Genomic DNA, 18,498 nt, shown 5'->3' on the forward strand with positions numbered 1-18,498 from the left:
TGAGTCCCCACTAATTGTTTATTGACTGATGAAAGATGAAGAGGAGTTTAGAGAGAGGCAGGAGAGGGGACAGGTGAGACTCTGGAATGAGCTTTTTCAAGTTTTTCAACTTTGGGCTTGAATTTGCAGAAAAGACTTTGCACTTCCTTTCCCTCCCTCGTGTTGTCTGTCTGTTTGTTTATTGCCTTTTAGAGAGAGCATGCAGGAGTGAGAGAGGCAGAGGGAGAGAGAGAGAGAGAGAGAGAGAGAGCGCGAGCGCGCGCGAGCATCTTAAGCAGGCTTCACACTCAGCATGGAGTCCAACCTGGGGTGGATCTCACAACCTGAGATCATGACCTGAGCCAAAATCAAGAGTTAGCCACTCAACTGACTGAGCCGCCCAGGCGCTACCCGAGCAGAAAATTCATTGTGTAGCAGGGGGTGGAGCTCTGTTAACAATACTTGTGATCAGCTATGGGAATGATCACAGCTGAGAGATGGAGCGTTGAGTCATTTTTGCTTCCGTGAGTGCTGGCCCTCACTTCTTCGCTGGTCCCTAAACATAGTAACAACTCACATACAAAACAATTTTTTAAATTCCGGTCATAGTGCAGATATGCCATCGTCTCAAATCATTTTTGCATTTTTATTTCCCAGGCAGTTCTTGCTTACATACACGTGTCATTTGTACCTGGCTGCCATTGTAGTGCAGAGGGCATTGCGTATACTGTCTTCCTTCCTTTACTTGATCAGAAGCAACCTCCCTATAGGGCAAGATTTCTCCACTTCACTGTTGACGTTTGGGCTGGATAATTTTTTTTTAAGATTTTATTTTTGGGGTACCTGGGTGGCTCATTTGGTTAAATGTCCAATTCTTGATTTCGGCTCAGGTCATGAGCTCATGGCTTGTGAGTTCGACCCCTGCATCGGGCTCTGCTCTGACAGTATGGAGCCTGCTTGGGATTCTCTCTCCCTTCCTCTCCCTCTGCCCCTACCCCACTTGCTCCCTCACTCTCTCAAAAAAAATGAATAAAAGCTCTCTGAAAAGATTTTATTTTTAAGTAATCTCTGTACCCTACAGAGGACTTGAACTTACAAACCCTCTAAGATCGAGTCACATGCTCTACTGACTCAGCCAGCCAGGCACCCCGACTGGATACTTTTTGTTAGAGGTGGGTGGGGTGTCTCCTGCTTTGTGGGATGCTTAGCAGCATCTTCACCTTTATCCACTAAATGCCAGTAGTGGCTGCTCAGTTACAGCAACCAGAACGTTTCCAGACGTTACCAGAGCCCCCCCTAGGGACCCAAATCACCTTTGAGGGCCATTGCAGTAGTGTCTGCGTAATGAAAAATTTGAGTTGCCCATTGTTTTTTGAACCCAGTGGAGGAAAAGCATTCCTAAACAGTTTCATCAGCAGCTGAAAAATATATGCCTTTTTCTAGTGGTCTGCCCAGGAGGAAGGCTCGGGAACTTGGAACTATATTGAACTCCCTCTTGACCTCTGGCTGGACAGGCTTTGTTTCTGAGCTTCTCTTTAGTCTAAGACTGGAGAATCTGGGTGTTTGATACCATTCCCTATATTAAAACCAGCAGAAGGTCACCTGGCTGGCTCAGTCAGTGGAGCATTTGACTCTTGATCTTGGAGTTGTCAGTTCGAGCCCCACATTGGGTGTAGAGATTACTTAAAAACAAAATCTTAAAAAAACAAAAACAAAAAAACAGCTGAACAATAAGAGCTTGAGTCTAGTGGTCCAAATTTTTAAGTGGCTTTTTTTTAAATGTTTACTTTTAAGAGAGAGAGAGAGAGAGAGACCAAGTACAAGTGGGGTAAGGGCAGAGAGAGAGGGAGACACAGAATCTGAAGCAGGCTCCAGGCTCTGAGCTGTCAGCACAGAGCCCGTCACGAGATTGAGAATCACAAACTGTGAGACCCTGACCTGGGCCCAAGTCGGAAGCCTAACCGACTGAGCCACCCCAGGCGCGCCTAGTGGTCCAAATGTTTAAATATTTACTGTTAATTGTTAATTATTAAATAGCTAGCTAAAGAACAGAGCTAATACTTCAGTGGTTGCTATGTGTCAGGAGCTTTTATATATTAATTCATTCAGTCCTCGGAACACCCCTCTGAGATAGGTCTTAACTATCCCCATTATCTAGATGAAGAATCTGAAGCATAAAAAAAAGGCTAACTTAACTTTTTCATGGTCGCACAGCTAGGAAGTGGTGGAGCTGGGATTCAAAACCCAATCCAGCCCCAAGGCCCATGCCCCTCCGTAGCTGCCATTTACTGGGTACCTAGTGAGGTGCTTGATGCTGGGCTGAGAGCTTTGTGGACTTGGCTTCAGTTCTCAAAGTAGTCCTTCAGGCTGAGTAGTTATCCCGGAGTTTACAGATGTGGAGCCAGAGTCTTAGAGTTACGATATGTTGCCCCTGGGCCCCCAGATAGCCGACCCAGTGCTTCCCTGTGTCACGTGGCCTCCCATGAATGAGGAAAAAAAAATTTCTCACTTCATCTTCCTTTTTCCCTTGTGTCAGGCACTAAATCAATGTGAACTCTTTTTTTTTTTTTTTTTTTTAATTCTTTTTAACGTTTATTGTTGAGAACAGAGACAGACTGCAAGCGGGGGGTGGAGCTGAGAGAGAGAGAGCGAGACACAGAATCAGAAGCAGGCTCCAGGCTCTGACCTGTCAGCACAGAGACCAAGCAGGGCTGGAACTCACAAGCTGTGAGATCATGACCTGAGCTGAAGTCGGACGCTTTACCGACTGAGCCACCCAGGCGCCCCAAATGTTAAATATTTCTGATTAGATCTTATTCTTCAGGTGGTCTGTCAACATTATCTCGTTTAATCCCTACAGCAGTCTTGGTGGTTTCCCATTTTAAAGATGAGGAGACTGAGATTCAGAGAGAGGATATAACTTGCCTAAAGTCATAAAGTAACTCATTGAGCCATGAACTGAATGAACCCAGGTCTGCTTGATTTCACACCATGTTCTTAACTTTTATGCTCTTTTGCATCCCATTAGAGAATATGCTTAGAATACTTCAAAATTAGCAATAGCTACTGGTGAGGAGTGGTACAGGAAGTGGGCTCTACGGGTAAGACGTGTTCTTTCTGGGGACACTCAACTACAACTCTATTCCGTTCTTTTCACGAAAGCACGTGAGATTGGCCTTGAGTGAATGTGCTGGGCTCTTGGTACCGAATTTGACTCTTGTTTCACACAATCGTGACTTCAGGCTTTAATTTGGCAGATCTGCTCAGCAAGGCCCAGTGCTTTAACAAAGTCCCTCTAAGAACTGCTGTAGGTGTCATGGACCTGGGCATCGTGTGAAGACAGTCTGGTCACAAAGACATGGGAACCATAGGCCCCTAAAGATGGCCTCAGGTTTTTCTGTTTTCTTGGATTGAGAGATGCATTCTGTTTGGGTCACATACTTTCTGCAAAACTCTCTATTCTGCCTTTTCAAAAACATTGGCCTGCCCAGCACTCAGGGGTATTGGAGTATAAAAAGGAAACTGCTTTTTGCAGATCCAGTTTACTGAGTTGCCTGGCGGGATGTGCTCAGTGCCTGCTGACACAGCAGGCCGGTCGGTCGCACCTGGCTGGCCTGGGGAGACAGAAGATGTTGGGAGTCTTACCTACTCCCAGACCAGTTTGCTTCATTGTTCTTTGCCCCTTTCCACCCAGGTGTGGCCTCGGTTTTCTGCTCTAATACTCCTTTTACCTAGTCTTCACATGGGACCTATACATTCCCTTCACCTCTCACAGAAGCTTTTTAAAGTTACATTGATATAACCATGAAAAAATTGGTATGGTGGACAAAAAAAAGCCGGAAGACTGCTTTGGGTAAAAGGCGTCTAGGGAAATTGGAAGGTACAGGTGGGACAGAGCCAGTCAGTCCCTAGGATTGGAGCCAAGACCCTGGTGTTGGGACTTTCCCGTGAGCGTGGGGTCACCTACGGTGGCAGGAGTCTTTCCCTAGAACATTCATACCCTCCAAGTAGTAGCAGGCATTTGCTGTGCTGGAGAGGCCAGCTCCAGGGTGCTACCTGCACCCCCAGTGGGTGGCACGGTGCCTGCACATACCTAGCGCCTGCTTTCCAGTGGTCACTGTGGTTAGCCATAGGGGGGAAAATCTATATTCTGCTTATATTGTGGCTCCCCAGAGTTGAGGTGCTCTAAAAAGCAGGACACAGCATAGGATGATTATAATGAAAATGCTAACAGTGAAGATGAGGCTCAGTGTCCACATCGTTGGATGAGGGCTCAGCCCAACAGCCACTAACACTGTTGTGGTGACCACATCCACAATGATTGAGGCCCAGGAGAATGGCTTTTCCCACACCCCGACTAAGGCATCTGCCCCACTGCAAGCTGCTGCTCCTGGGTTATATCGCCATTCTCTCACAGAAACATGGCCTTGTTTTGAAAATACCTTTTTAAATTACGGAGATAGCTCTTACTTACAGAAAGTAAATAATACCCTAATTTTGCTACCCAGAGATAGGAGTTAACATTTTGGTGTGAATCTTTTGCGCCGTGTTTAGTTTTTTTTAATGCAGCCCTTTTTGAAATTCACTTAGTATGTTAGTCTCATTTTCAATTCCTTAGGTCCTATATATCATCTGCTGCATCTTGGCCCTGTAGACTATGCACGTTAAGGAGTGGTGGTCACTTGTCTTCGAGGGCTCCATTTTAGACATCAGTCTCGCACTGCTGACTTCACACGGGAGTGTGCCCCCAGCACGAGTTACTGTCGTTACGAAAAATCTCAAAACCGTATAAAACTCTAACGTAGATTGCTTTTCTTTTCCTTTTTGCCTTTTATTTAGTTCATAACATAACAGCTATAATTTATTGTCCATTTACTTTGTGCCTGGCACTGTGCTTACTGCTTTTCAAGGAGTTAATCATATACTCTTCCTAACAGTTCTAAGAGATGGGTTCTATTGTCTCATTTTCAGGTGAGGAAACAGAGCCACAGAGAGGGTAAGGGGGTTGCATTTTATTTGAATGGACCATGCCAGATGTAGCAAGCCTACCCCCCGAATCTGGTGAACCTGTGTCTGCAGGAGCTGGCCTGTGGCGGGTACATTAGTGGAAAGGACCCTGCTCTCCTGCTGTTTGAGCTGAGCCGACAGTTTGGGGGCGGCTGACAGACCCACAGAGACAGACCAGTGAATGGGTGCTGACCGTATCTGTAGGCTGCCTTGGTCTTCTGTTCACACTTGCCTGGCTCCCCTCTTCCAGGAAACATGCACTTTGCTCTGGACTCTTGTGGAAAGGCTCATCAGCTTACAGCAGGAAGCTTGCTGATGTGTGCCATCAGGGCTGCAGCTCTTTGGGTTTTGAGAGGCCAGTACCGTTCCCCTCCTCTTCCCACCGAGAGGCTCAGGGCCTTTTTCCTCATTTGATCAAAGGTGACTTGTGTGTCCAGGCTGAGATCCTGAACGGGAAGGTGGCACACTTCCTCAGGGTGCCCTTAGAATTAAGAGGCTTTCTGCAGCTTGGAGAAGAAACTAGAGCCTTCTCCCCACTCTACGCCCCCTCACCCCCACCCACATGTGCAGGCGCACACAGTCTCCTTCTAGGGATTTGAGGGATGTACTTGGCGGGGGCGAGGTGATGTGGACAGAGCTTTCTCCTTGGGGTTCCAGGCATCTGCCCCTCTTCTCAAGGATGTACCTGCTTAAAGACCATAAATTGGGAGTAGCCTGGGAATGTTTTCAGTGCCTTTCTATAATTTTTTTTAATGTTTATTTTTGAGAGAGAAAGAGAGAGTAGGGGAGGGGCAGAGAGAGGGGGACAGACCTGAATCGGGCTCTGTGTTGACAGCAGCAAGCCCAGTGCAGGACTTAGACTCATGAACCGTGAGATCATGATCTGAGCCGAAGTCAGACACTCAACCAACAGAGCCACCCAGGTACCCCTCAATGCCTTTCAGTTGTGCTTTCTGTAGGGCAAGATGGGGAAAAATGGCCAGTAGACTTTTTTTTTCAGTAGTGTTTTGGTTCCCTCTGAGCTTTTCCATTTACCCTTGAAATGACTTCATTTGGTTGTCTGGAGGACAACCTGAAGGATTTTAGAGAGAGTGCAAGATTGTATTTGAGTTCTTAATAGGTAAAAATGGATTTTTGCTTTTGGGTGGGATGTGTATCATGCGTAGTTTATGAAGGGTCAGTACCCCCCCCCCCCCCAAAAAAAAAAGCCCTGTCCGAGTACCCTTGGGCAACCACAGGTAACTATCAGCTCCTCAGGGCTATGGGCAGGATGCCCTGGGGGCGTGTACGTCTGAAGTAAAGGCTCTCCAGAGGCCTCTCGGGAGAAGGTGTCTTCCATGGGGCCCGTTCTCCCTAGCCTAACCAGCCTCTGGACCCTGAGCTCCCTTTACTCGCTTGACTCCCAAGGTCTCCCCCTGGTCAGCTCAATCCCCTGTGGGATAAAGTGCTGGTTCCCATACCAGAGACTGCTCTCTCAGCCACTACAAGAAAGTTTGGGCTGAATGAGGTCTCTTGAAGGGTTTGAGCTGATAGAGGAGGGAGTGACCCCCTTCCTTTAGAGCTTAAAACTGATAGGACCTTCGTATTTTTTCTTAGTACTGCTTTGCTGTTGCTTCAGAGAATAGCTAAGCCCAAACCTGCAGCTTGCTTGCAAGACAGGCTGGAAACGGTTTTTCCAGCCAAGGTGTAATGTGTGAGGCAAATTGTTGGTTCATTTGTTCACTCATTCATTGGTTTGTTCCATATCTCCTATATGCCAGGACTCCTGAGTGCCTTGGGCTAGGCTAGGAAAATAGAGCTGCAAGTGACATTGGGAGTCTTCAGTAGTTTTTTTTTTTTTAATTTTATTAAAGAAAAATTCTTTTTAACGTTTGTTTATTTTTGAGCGAAAGAGACAGAGCATGAGTGGGAAAGGGGCAGAGAGAGAGAGAGACACAGAACTGGAAGCAGGCTCCAGGCTCTGAGCTTTCAGCACAGAGCCTGAGGCTCCAGGCTCTGAGCTTTCAGCACAGAGCCTGACACGGGACTCGAACTCACAAGCAGTAAGATCATGACTTGAGCCCAAGTCAGGTGCCTAACTGAGCCACCCAGGCACCCCTAGGGAGTCTTCAGTATTTTTATCCAGGTGGAATCAGGAGCTAAGGGTCACCAGAGTTCCTCCTGGAGGTTGAAAAAGAATACCTGACCACTCCCCTGGTCAGGCATCGGAGAAGGTGGGTAGTGGTAGAGGGTTCTGGGTGGTCACCAGCTCCATCCTGCCGATAAGGGCAAGGATGGGTAAGTACCAAGGCCGTGTGCTTGCAAACATCATTAGGAGACACTGCCCCTGCCTTTCTCAGTTATTGCCCAGCAGTCTGGTGTCCACAAGCAGTTGGGCTTGGGCAGTACCAACGGGAAATAGATGCTTCTTTTATCCCATTTCTGAATCCTGTGTTTATTCTTCAGAAAGATCTTGGTTGCTCCTATAAAGTGGAAACTGACTAGGATCTCCCTACCAGCTTTACACTGGGCCCATGTTGCTGCCAGGTGCTCAGCAATTAGGGAGCCCTGCCTTCCAACCTTCAGGTCTCTTGTCTTGGGAGGAATAATAGCAGCTAGCATATACTGAGTACCTGCTGTATACTAGGCCCTGGCCTATGTGGATTAATTCATTAAGTTACTGAAGAACACAGTGAAGGAATAGGTACTGTTATGATCCCCATTTTGTAGACAAGGAGCCTGAGCTCAGGAGAGGTGATCACGCCCTCCAGGTGGCACCCAGAGTGGACCCCAGGATATCCAACTGTAAGACCCCCACCCCTCCTCTCTCCAGTGTTCCTTGGCGAGCTGCTAGGCCCAGGAGCAGTCACTCGGGTCTGCTTGTGCTGTGACCTGAGGAGGGGTCCTCCTGCCAGTGATGATTGTACTGGCTTGAGTGTGCTGGACCTCCAGAGTTTGCTGAGAAGCCTCCTGTTCTCCGCACTGGTGGTGCTGTAAATAAGCACACTGCTTTGGGCCGCTGAGCTCTGTTCGGTGGATGGGGAGTGGACAGATGCCTTCTGTCATTCCTGACATGTTGGCGGCTCCCTGCATGGCCACTCTGCCTCCAAGGCTAAGCCCACTCATTTTACCACTTTAGGGTTTTCCTAGCAAGGATTAGCATATCTCTCATGGTTTCAGTGGAAAGGTAGTTGGTCATGATGTTGGAGACTTTTTTCTATCAGGCTTCTTTGGACAAGCAAGCTAGAACTCATCAGATGACCACAGAAGGAAGCTGTTTCCCTAAACCCCAGACCTGTCTCCAGCCTGGCAGGGTTCTAGTCACAGCCCTACAGACAAGGAAGGCCACACCTCTATCTCCCTTTCTCTGGCCTCACATTCACCACAGTGGGTGAGGACTTTTTGTCATTGCCTTTTGGGTTGACGTTGCTGTGTTGGGGTTACAGAACAGCAGAGATTGTTGTGGATGACTTAGTGGGGGCCAGGCACCCCATACAGTTCTTTCTTGATCTACAGGGATGGCCATTATTGCTCTGAAATGGTGGGCAGGGAGTTAGGGAGTCAGGACAGTCCTTATAAAGTGAGGTCTGCCTTGAATCACCTCACCATGTTTGTTGAGAATGGTCATCAGTTCTATCCCTGACCTGAGAACTCACCTTGTTCTCACCAGGGCCTGAAACTGAGGTACAGTCACCTGAAAACACAAGTCTTTTACTATTGCAAAATTAATCCAGACAGTGGAGGGAAAAAACAACCTGGGGTGTTTTGCATAAATATATCTGCTTAGAACTGTTAATCAGTAACACAGGAATCTGGTGCGTGTAGAAGCCAGTTATGGTCTGTATACCTAAGATAAAAACACACTTTGTGTTCAGTAAAAACGATATGGCAGTGTTTACCTTGTTACAAAATGCAGCAAGTCCTATTTGAATGAAACTCCTGAGGCCGTCATTCAGTGTGAGTCAGACAAGCATTGCTGATAACAGAGCAACCTGTGCCTGTCTGTGCCTGGACACTAATTGGTAGAACCCAGCAGCTACCTCCTTGGCCATCTCTGCCCTTTTGGACAAGTCCCAAAGAGCCAGCTCCCCTTAGTATACTACCTCTCCAATTTTTTCTGTAACCCAGTGCCTGAAAACCTGGAAAATAATAATTTTCCTGATTTCTTTTTAGCTTTCAAAGTCATAACAGTCATTGTCATATTCAAGAGCCAGGGACATTGGGAGTTTCTGTTTTCTGATCTCTCTCTCCTTGCTTTGTTTCTGCAATTCCCTAGTTCCAGGCATCTTTCCAGCTTCTTAGCAGGGTATGAAGTGGCAGATCGTGCATTAACCACCTTGTCTGCCATCTTTTGGGGGCAAGGAGAGTCGGGCTGTGATGACTCAGTCAGAAGCCGGGTTCAAACTAAAGTGACGTCCAGTTCTTGATGAGACACTCAGTAGCCATCGTTTCTTTAAATTTTCTTGCATTAGTGGAAGAGAAAGAGACATGACGACGGGGCACTAATAAGATGGACACGCCTTTCCCTGTAGCTCATTGAAAGGATATGTCCTGATTCCAAATGCCAGTTGTGTTTATTATTGGTCCCACCGAGTGTGGCATGTCCCCGTGTGGCTCCTCAGATGGGTCTCTGGCTCTTCTTTCCAAGTGGTCTGTGAGCTCCCGGAGTCGGGTACGGTGTCTTTTGTTCCTGGACTCCCCTGCAGGGCTGTGTCAGAAAAATGAGAGGCAGGCTACACGAGGTGGGAGGGAGACTGAGCAGTGTCTGCCACATCCTCTGGTGGTGCCGCACAATCGGAACCGTCTGCGGGAGTGTTGAGGGAGGAAGGCAGGTGGACATATGGCAGGCAGAGCGGACTTGGGTTTTTTATGAGCACGATGTGCCTCTTGCTGGCCGGGTCCAGGCTGGCCCCGGAGGGCCCAGGGTCGGTGGGCACTACCCAACCGCGGGAAACTGCTGTGGGAGTAAGTGCTCCTGAACCGCTCGTGTTTGGAGTTCTGCCTGCTGCGAAGCTCAGCCTTGGTGTCTCCTTCCCAGGGCGGCGAGGTGCCTGGAGTCCTCATGAGTAAGCAAAGCATTAAAGAATGTAGGGGTTTGGGGAGTGCCTGGTGGCTCAGTCGGTTGGGCATCCAGTGCTTGATTTCAGCTCAGGTCATGATCTCGTGGTTTGTGGGTTCGAGCCCTGTGTTAGGCTTGTGCCGGCAGCGCAGAGCCTTCTTGGGATTCTCTCTTTGCCCCTCCCCTGACTGCGTGCATGTTCTCTCTCTCTCAAAATAAATAAGCATTAAAAAAAAATTTTTTTTTAAGAATGTAGGGGTTTTTGTATATGGTGAAATACTCAGAACATAAAATGTATCGTTTTAACCATTTTTAAATATACAGTTCATTGGCCTTAAATACAGTCGTATTGTACAGCCATCACCACCATCCATCTCCAAAACTTACTTCATCTTCTTGAAAACTTACTCTATACCTATTGAACAATAAGCCCGTCTCCAGCCACTCCTAACCACCATTCTACTCTCTGCCTTAGAAGTCAGTCCATTTTAGGTTATCTCTTGTAAGTGGAGTCATACAGTATTTGTCCTTTTGTGATTGCCATATAGGTGTTAGCATCATGTCCTCAAGGTTAGCCCAAGTCAGCATGTGTTAGAATTTCCTTTTTTTAAGGCTGAATACTATTCCATCATATGTATTAACCATGTTTTGTTTATCCATTCCTCTGTCAGTGGACACTTGGGGGCTTCCGTTTCTGGCTTTTGTGAATATGCTGCTTATAAACATGGGTGCATAAATACCTGTTCGAGTTCATGCTTTCAGTTCTTATGGGTCAAAGTTTTAAAGCACAAGCAGCAAGATGTCTTTGAAGGTCATTTTCTGATAAATTGCCCTTCTCCACTGAGGGCTAGGCTTACAGACCAAAAGTTAGCTTTACTCACCATCTAATTTTAGACTTCAACTTAAGCACCACTTGTAACATCAAGCTTCATTTTGATATTTGATAGGCTTCTACTGCGCATTACAACTCCAACTTAGTTGGCCACTTCTTTGTGATTGTGGGGGCACCCTTGTCACTTGCTGGTGGACATTGGTAGTGTCCTTATTAGAGCTGGCTTGCTCTAGGGGTGCATGCTCTTTCTGACTTTGCCCCTCCTGACCCAAGTTGGGCTGGCCTTTTGACCTTGTCTCTGATCTGGCTCCATTTGGGGACCTGAAACCCTGAGCCCACTGACAACTGAGGCTGTTGAGACCATTTTTCTTCCACCCATGGCAGCTTTGTGAGGCACAGTATTCTCTCCCATCTCTGCTGGTTCTTGTAATTTGTCTTTATTTCATCCAGATCTTATACAACATTTAACATTATTAGAATTATATGTAAATTTTTTTCATGGGGGAGTACAATATTTTTCTAAATACTTTGGCGTTTGGGGTTGCCACAGGGACTGGTTTTCCCTGTACCAGTTTAAACCTAGTCCAACAGCCCTTGGCAACTGGTGAGGTGTACACACCTGGGGGATAATGGGCTTTTGATGGATTCAGCGGTCCTGGCATGGGTCTTTACCTCTTGATGAGACTTCTTTAGGCCAGACTGCCAGGTCAGTTCAGTTAGGAAGTAGAGATGGCTGGTTGTGAATTTCTTTTCTTGATGGTTATATGGTTATTCTCTTTATTAATTTCTTAATAGAAATTCTCCATATCCACACTTGAGCCAACCACAGCTCTTTTGCATAGTTAAGGACGTTAAGAATCAGTGCCCCGGTGGACTTTGAGCCCACAACATGATAAAACCGTGGGCCATGCAGCCCTTATAAAATGGGGCCAGGACCCTGTCTCTGTGCACTGTAGCCATTTATCCTTGGCTGAGAGGCTTTTGCTGGTGCAGGTTAATGGAGACTGCATGCTCCTCGTTCCCATCCACCCTGCGCTGGCCTTCATGCGTCTGGCCCAGCAGGAGAACGAGGAGAACATTCTCTGCTACTTTTCTGCTCTTAGGGCTGTTACCCTCTGCTCTGGCACATGGCTGCAGGGCCCAGGAGGGGGAGGATCAAGCCATATCTTGTTGTCAATGCATTTTCATCTCTTTGGGGCCTCGCTTACAGATAGCACTGTCAACCCTGCTTTTTTGCAGGTGAGGACACTGAGGTTATGAGACAGTGAAGAGCCAGAGGTGAAGGGGAGGGCCAAGTCAGAGCAAGCCGCCCTGGAGCCTAAATCAAGAAGGAAGGAAGGGAGTGTAGAGGAGTCTGGGCTGGGGATGAGTTGAGAGAAGGCATCAATACATGCTTAGTATTGTGGCCATTGTTTTAGTCTCCTGACGGTTGCTTTATTTGGTTTTGCTTTACATGCTGGAGGATGAAGGGACAAGTTTGCCAGAGAGCAGATCAGATGCTTCTCAGAGGATCAGAAAGATGTGGGTGGGGTGTGGAAGAAGAGCCGTTCACACAGTAACCCAACCTCAAGTTAGGTCTCCGTCCTAAACCCTGGGAGGGGCCTGGTAATGAATCAGGCAGCTATTCCTGGAGCTGACGTGGAGGAAAGGGGATGCTCCTCTGCTCCGGGGCAGGCAAGCCATTCCTCAGGCAGGGACAGAGAAGGAAGAGCTGGTTCAAGGAGCACACAGACAGATCCTGGAGGTGGGCTGTTGTCTGCATTCACAGATGTCACTGTCTGTACAGCCTGAGGGCTGGAGGTGCCTGTGAAACCCACAGTGGGGTTTCACTGCTGGAATGGGTGGCCGCAGAGCCCAGTGTGCCCAGGACTCCCGTCGGGATGGGTTGTCACTAGGCATGAGCCTGACAGGGTACAAGTGTCTCTGGCCCTTGGATTACAGGCCCTGTGCTGTTGTCCTGTTTGTTCCCATGCTGGCCAGGTCCTTCTGTCCCAGACTTGGGATCCCAGCTCCCTGTCCCCTGCTCTTGGAAGCTGCTCTGTTCTGGGCCCTGCTGGAGTTTCCCAAGGTCATACTTGCCAAAGATGTGACCATGTCCCCCTGATCCTGAGCTCTGATGCCATGTGTTTGAGGCAAAAAGAAAAGTGTGTGTGTGTGTGGGGGGGGTGTATGTATGTACATGAGTTGGGGTCAGGGCAGGGCCTTGTGCTCCTGGCATTTCCCCCTCCAACATTTTATGTTCTCCCACCATGGGTCTGCTAGAAGTGGGGCCTGGCTCTGTTCATTCACCCCCTTCCCTCAGAGTGGCTTTGGGCATGTGCCTGCCTGGGGCTGGACCTGTCCTGTCCTCCAGACAGTGAAGAGCCAGCTGGCCTTAGGGTCCTTTGCTCCCAGAACAGCCTGTGACTCTGCTCCCTGGCCTCTGGTTTCTTTCTGATGCTTTTCCCCAGAGTCAGGTGAGAGCCCCCTTCTCTCTGCCTATGTGGACCTGTCTGAAAGAGGCCCACTAAGTCAGGGGAGGGGTCTGCCTGCAGGGTCATGGTCACTTGAATAATAGTGATAATATCAGGGAACATTGATCGAAAGCTTTACAATGTGGTAGGCACTGTGCTAAGTATTTTATAATGTGCCTGGTCTCCTGATTTTCTCAACAATCGGTGGGGTGTAGATTATCAATGTAGTCCTATTTTACAGCAGAGGAAACTGAGGCTAAGAGAAGCGGTCACCTGCCCAAGGTTATGTGGCCAATGTGTAGATGAGCCTAGTTTAAATCCAATTGGATAACATCATATGAAAATCTTTGTTCTAAAATCCTAATTGTGGTGCCTAATACTAAATTGGAACAGGGTGTCTTTGGGAATTGTGACCAGAATTGGAGAGACAGTGTCAGGTGGGAAGGGTTCCTTCTCTGCTACTCTCTGAACTTCCCATGTCTGGAATCTGAGAACCCTGCTGCCTTATATACACATACTCACTCTCACTCTCAATCTCTCTCACTCTTCTGCTGAACCTCAGGTTCAGGTTCCTGGGAAGAGATGTTGGAGCAGCTGAGGCCAGCCGTAAGAGAGGAGGCTGGGGAGACAGGGACAGAACTTTTCTGAGAACACAGCTAGTGCCCTCTGCAGGCTGTGTTTTGGGTGTTGGAGGGTGGGGCATAGAGTAAATCGAGCTCCTGCGTGGCCTGGTCTGTGCTGGGCAGTCTGTCCACGGGACAGGTGGTACTGCTTGCCCACCGCGGCAGTGAGTGTTGCAGGAGGTTCAGGGCACCTCTCTCTGCTCTGTGTGTACAACCTTAAGTGGGCTCCTGCCTCCTCACTGCAGAGCTGTCCTGTCCCAGCTTTCCAGGGACCACAGTTCTGCACCCACCTAAATACAGGCCTTGGTGCTTGAAGCCCAGAGGAAATTCACCACGTAGAGTTAACACTTATCTTTGGATTATCAGTCATTCAAGTACTACCCTTTACACTGTGCATGTGCCTAGAGGTAGCTTCCCCACAGTCAGAGAGGAAGCACTGGCCCCACCTCTCACACAGTATTCAAAGGTCTCCTGAAAGGGGCTGTGATACGTGAGGCCAGTTGAGTCTGCAAAAGCAAGGCAAGGTACCTGAGGCCCTCAACAGGCTAGGTAGCAGGGCTGCTGAACAGGGGCAGATACACACCCCTGGGGTCCATGCAGTCTGACTGTGAACAGTCCAGATAGCCAAGGAGAAAGTGCTATAGGAAGGAGGAACCTTGCTCTTTGAGCAAAGGAGTGACATGCTGGGCAGGTACGTGCAGAACAGTGGGTGTGTGCTGCGTGAGGGGAGAGTCAGGAAATAGACATGTGAATGCTACCTTCTAGCTGATTTTGGACAGACCACGTAGACTTCTCTTGAGCAGTTGCCTCCTCTGTAAAATGGGACCACAGTGTGTTCTTCACGTGGGAATACGCAGGGCTCTACAGACTTCCGTCTGATGACAAAGACAGGAATGATGAAGGTGGAATCTAGGAGCAGTGGACTGGTACCTTGGCTGAGGTGGCATCCATCCCATGTCCCAACAATCTGGGGTGTTATAAGGCCCCAAAGGCAGAGCAGAAGAGTGGAGGGGATGTTTCCAGGAAAGGGAAGATGAACAAGCCCAGTGACCTTGTTACCAGTGTCAAAAGAGGGCCAAGGGGTGAGGTGGGCACTATTTTCAGGGTCAGATGGGTAGGCACTGAAGTTTCTGACAGGTATACTGCTGAGGTGTGACAGACAGGGGTGTGGTGGGTGGAGGGGCTCTGCTGAGGAAGCCAGAAGAGAAAGAGCATGATGTTCACCTCCAGGAGTGAGCAAAGAGCAGAGCCGTGGGGGTTGTCAAGGGACCTGAAGACGCCCCTTGGAAGATCATGGAATCTTCTGGGGTGTACATAGGGACTGGCTGTCCCTTCTCCCTTGGTGCCCTCTTTCTCTAGGCCTAGGCTCAGGTGGGCTCCTGACACCTGCCCAAACCTAAACCCAAACTCAACATGGAGGAACAGAAGAGGCTGGGGTTTGGTGATTTCTGAAATGCCACCAGCTGGTGATGGTGGAGAGGGAGGAACCTTGGCAGTGGCCTGTTTCTGATGCACGGGGCTCAGCCTTAGGAACTGTACCAGTTTCGGGGGTGCTCTCTGGTCTCCGAGCTCCTTGGAGGGAGTGGGGAGCAGTGATTTGAATATGCTGCTCACTGGGTTTGCCCTGAGAGAGCCAGCAAGGCCTGAGAGGAGTCAGAATTGCATTGAAGACATCACTGATAGGGAGGGCTATGGGTCACAGGAGCAAAGTCAGGTTATGAGAGGAGCAAAAATAACTGGGAGCACACGTTAGGTGGAGTTTGGCCAGGGTTGGGGTGAGGGTGGCACTGTCTAAGTAACAGTGACACGGGGAAGACAGTCTGGGACTAGGGTGGGTGCCACCAGGGAGCCAGGGTGGTCAATAGCCACTGCCCCCAGACACTTGTGGTAGAGGCTAGTAGGGGTCCAAGGTGTGCTGAAAATGGACAGGTCCTCCCTCCTTGCCAATAGGACTCGGCAGTGACAGTCCAGAAGAAGCAAGCTTTGAGTGTGGCTTTTGAATCAAAGATTCACTTTCCTGGATTAAGGAAAATGTAAAATGCAGATGTAAAATCCTCTACCCCTTGCCACATCCTGACCTTTTAAGTTTCTTGTATCCTTTTGGAAACTTATTTGTGTATATGTGTGCATCCTTTTCTTCGTACAGATCAAATAAGGCATGCCATGTACCTTGCTTAATTTGTTGGCAACATGGAAGAACTACCTAGTTCTTTTAAATTTTTTTTTTAATGTTTATTCATTTTTGAGAGACACAGTGGGAGCGGGGGAGGGGCAGAGAGAGGAGACAGATTCCGAGGCAGGCTCCAGACTCTGAGCTGTCAACACGGAGCCCGGCACGGGGCTTGAACTCAAGAGCTGTGAAATCATGACCTGAGGGGAAGTCGGACGCTCAACTGATTGAGCCACCCAGGCACCCCTAGCTAGTTCTTTTTAAAGACTGTTTAGTTTTCTGTCTTACAGTATGTGTTGATTTAGCTAATCAGTGTCCCATTGATACTAAGGTCATTGTTAATTTGGGATTTTGATATAGCAGACACACTATACCCATATCTGAACATTGGGACAATTATTTCTGTAGGAAAAACCCTCAGTGTGGATTTTATGAGTCAGAACTATATGCACTGCCCCCTATCTCTTTAAAAGGGGTTCTGCCGGGGTGCCTGGGGGGCTCAGTCCGTTAAGCGGCTGACTTCGGCTCAGGTCATGATCTCGCGGTCCATGAGTTCGAGCCCCGCGACAGGCTCTGTGCTGACAGCTCAGAGCCTGGGGCCTGTTTTAGATTCTGTGTCTCCCTCTCTCTCTCTGACCCTCCCCCGTTCATGCTCTCTCTCTGTCTCAAAAATAAATAAACGTTAAAAAAATTTTTTTTAAATAAATAAAATAGGTTCTGCCAGTTCACACTTGCTGATAGTGTTTGAGAATTAGAAATGATGCTGGTGACACAGAATTAGAAACGATGCTGGAGCCGTTGTGAGAATTAAATGAGATAATGCATAAAGCTTTCAGCCAGTGCCTGCCACACCAGGCTGAGAACAGGGCTCACTGCAAACTGGACCACTTTGGACAAGCCTCAAGTTAGGTGCCGGGTTGGGTTTCATTGTCAGCTTGGGGCAGGGGAGGCATCAGGACACAGTGGTGTGACAGCTGCTGAGCCGTCCCCTTCATTCACACGTTTAAGAAATGTTTAGTGAATGCCTGATGTGTGCCAGAGCAGAGATGGAGCAGGGAAGCAGACAGGCATGGCTCTGACCCTCTGGAGAGGGTGGGAGTCTCCGTGGCTTGTGCTAAATACTACCTGCATAGGACGCTGCTACTCGCAGTCTCCTCTGACTAGGTCTTTCTCTCCCCTGCCCCTGCCTTGCCCCCAGTGTACGTGGTGGAACGGGAAAGGAAGATGGACATGGACACCGGGTGTCAGGCAGCCCTGGCCGCGTGTTGGACTGCCCTGTGCTGCTGCTGCCTCCTGGACAACTTGAATTGAGCAGTTGGGACCCAAGTGCTCCCTCCAGGCCCACTGCCTTGTTACTGGAATAAACAATTAGTGCTGCACCACTTCCATTTTTTCTTTCTTTTAAAAGTACCTAACCTACAGTCTTACATTTTAGCACCTATGACAGGTGTGAAATGGCATCTTACTGTCTTTTTAACATAGTGACTCAGTAGTTCTATTCACTGTGCAGTGCTCACCACAATAAGTACAGTCACCAGATGTCACTGTATAACATTAATATGCTGTCACTGACTGTATTCCCTATGCTGTATTTTTGATCTCTGCCACTAATTTATAACTAGAAGTTTGTACCTCTTAATCCCTTTATCTCTTTCACCCATCCTCCCCACCCACCTCCCCTCCTGCAACCAGCGCTTCTCTAAGACTGTTTATTTAATTCTACATGCAAGTTGAAATCATCTGGTATTTGTCTTTATCTGACTTATTTCACTTATCGTAATACTGAGTCCATCCATGTTGTCACAAATAACAAGACCTCGTTCTTTTTCATGGCTCAGTAACACTCCACTGTGTGTGTGTACGCAAGTACACGTGTCTCTGGGGGGGGGGGGTGTTTTTACATGTGCCACATCATCTTTATCCATTCATCTACAGATGGGCACTTGGGCTGCTCCCATGTCTTGGTTACTGCAAATAATGCCACAATAAACATAGTTGAATTAGTGTTTTTGTTTTCTTTGGGTAAGTACCCAGTGGGAGAAGTACTGGGTCATATGGTAATTCTATTGTTAATTTTTTAAAGACCTCCATACTGCTTTTCACAGTGGCTGCACCAGTTTGCATTTCCACCAGCAATGCACAAGAGTTGCATTTTCTTTGTTTTAAAGATTTTTAAGCATTCTCCACACCCATTGTGGAGCTCAAACTCACAGCCCTGAGATCAAGAGTCTCTCAACTCCACTGAGCCAGCCAAGAACCCCAAGGGTTCCGTTTTCTTCACATCTTTGCCAGTGCTTGTTGATTCTTGTTTTGGGGGATGATCACCATATTGACAGGTATAAAGTGATACGTCATTGTGGTTTTCATTTGTATTTGCCTGATAATTAGTGATGTTG

The 18,498-nt window shown here is 48.1% G+C and overlaps 1 protein-coding gene across 1 annotated transcript in view; it reads left to right on the forward strand.

Annotated features, from left to right (window-relative positions):
* The window catches only part of CYSTM1 (cysteine rich transmembrane module containing 1), a 39,952-nt gene extending 22,468 nt beyond the window's left edge, over positions 1 to 17,484 (forward strand). Inside the window, exon 3 of the mRNA XM_047851464.1 lies at positions 17,301 to 17,484. Within this exon, the coding sequence (XP_047707420.1) occupies positions 17,301 to 17,413 (113 nt within the window). The 3' untranslated portion in view covers positions 17,414 to 17,484. The remainder of the gene's footprint in view (positions 1 to 17,300) is intronic.
* The last annotated feature ends 1,014 nt before the right edge of the window (positions 17,485 to 18,498 follow it).

The sequence above is a fragment of the Prionailurus viverrinus genome, chromosome A1, assembly GCF_022837055.1.
Source record: "Prionailurus viverrinus isolate Anna chromosome A1, UM_Priviv_1.0, whole genome shotgun sequence".
NCBI classification, from domain to species: Eukaryota; Metazoa; Chordata; class Mammalia; order Carnivora; family Felidae; genus Prionailurus; species Prionailurus viverrinus.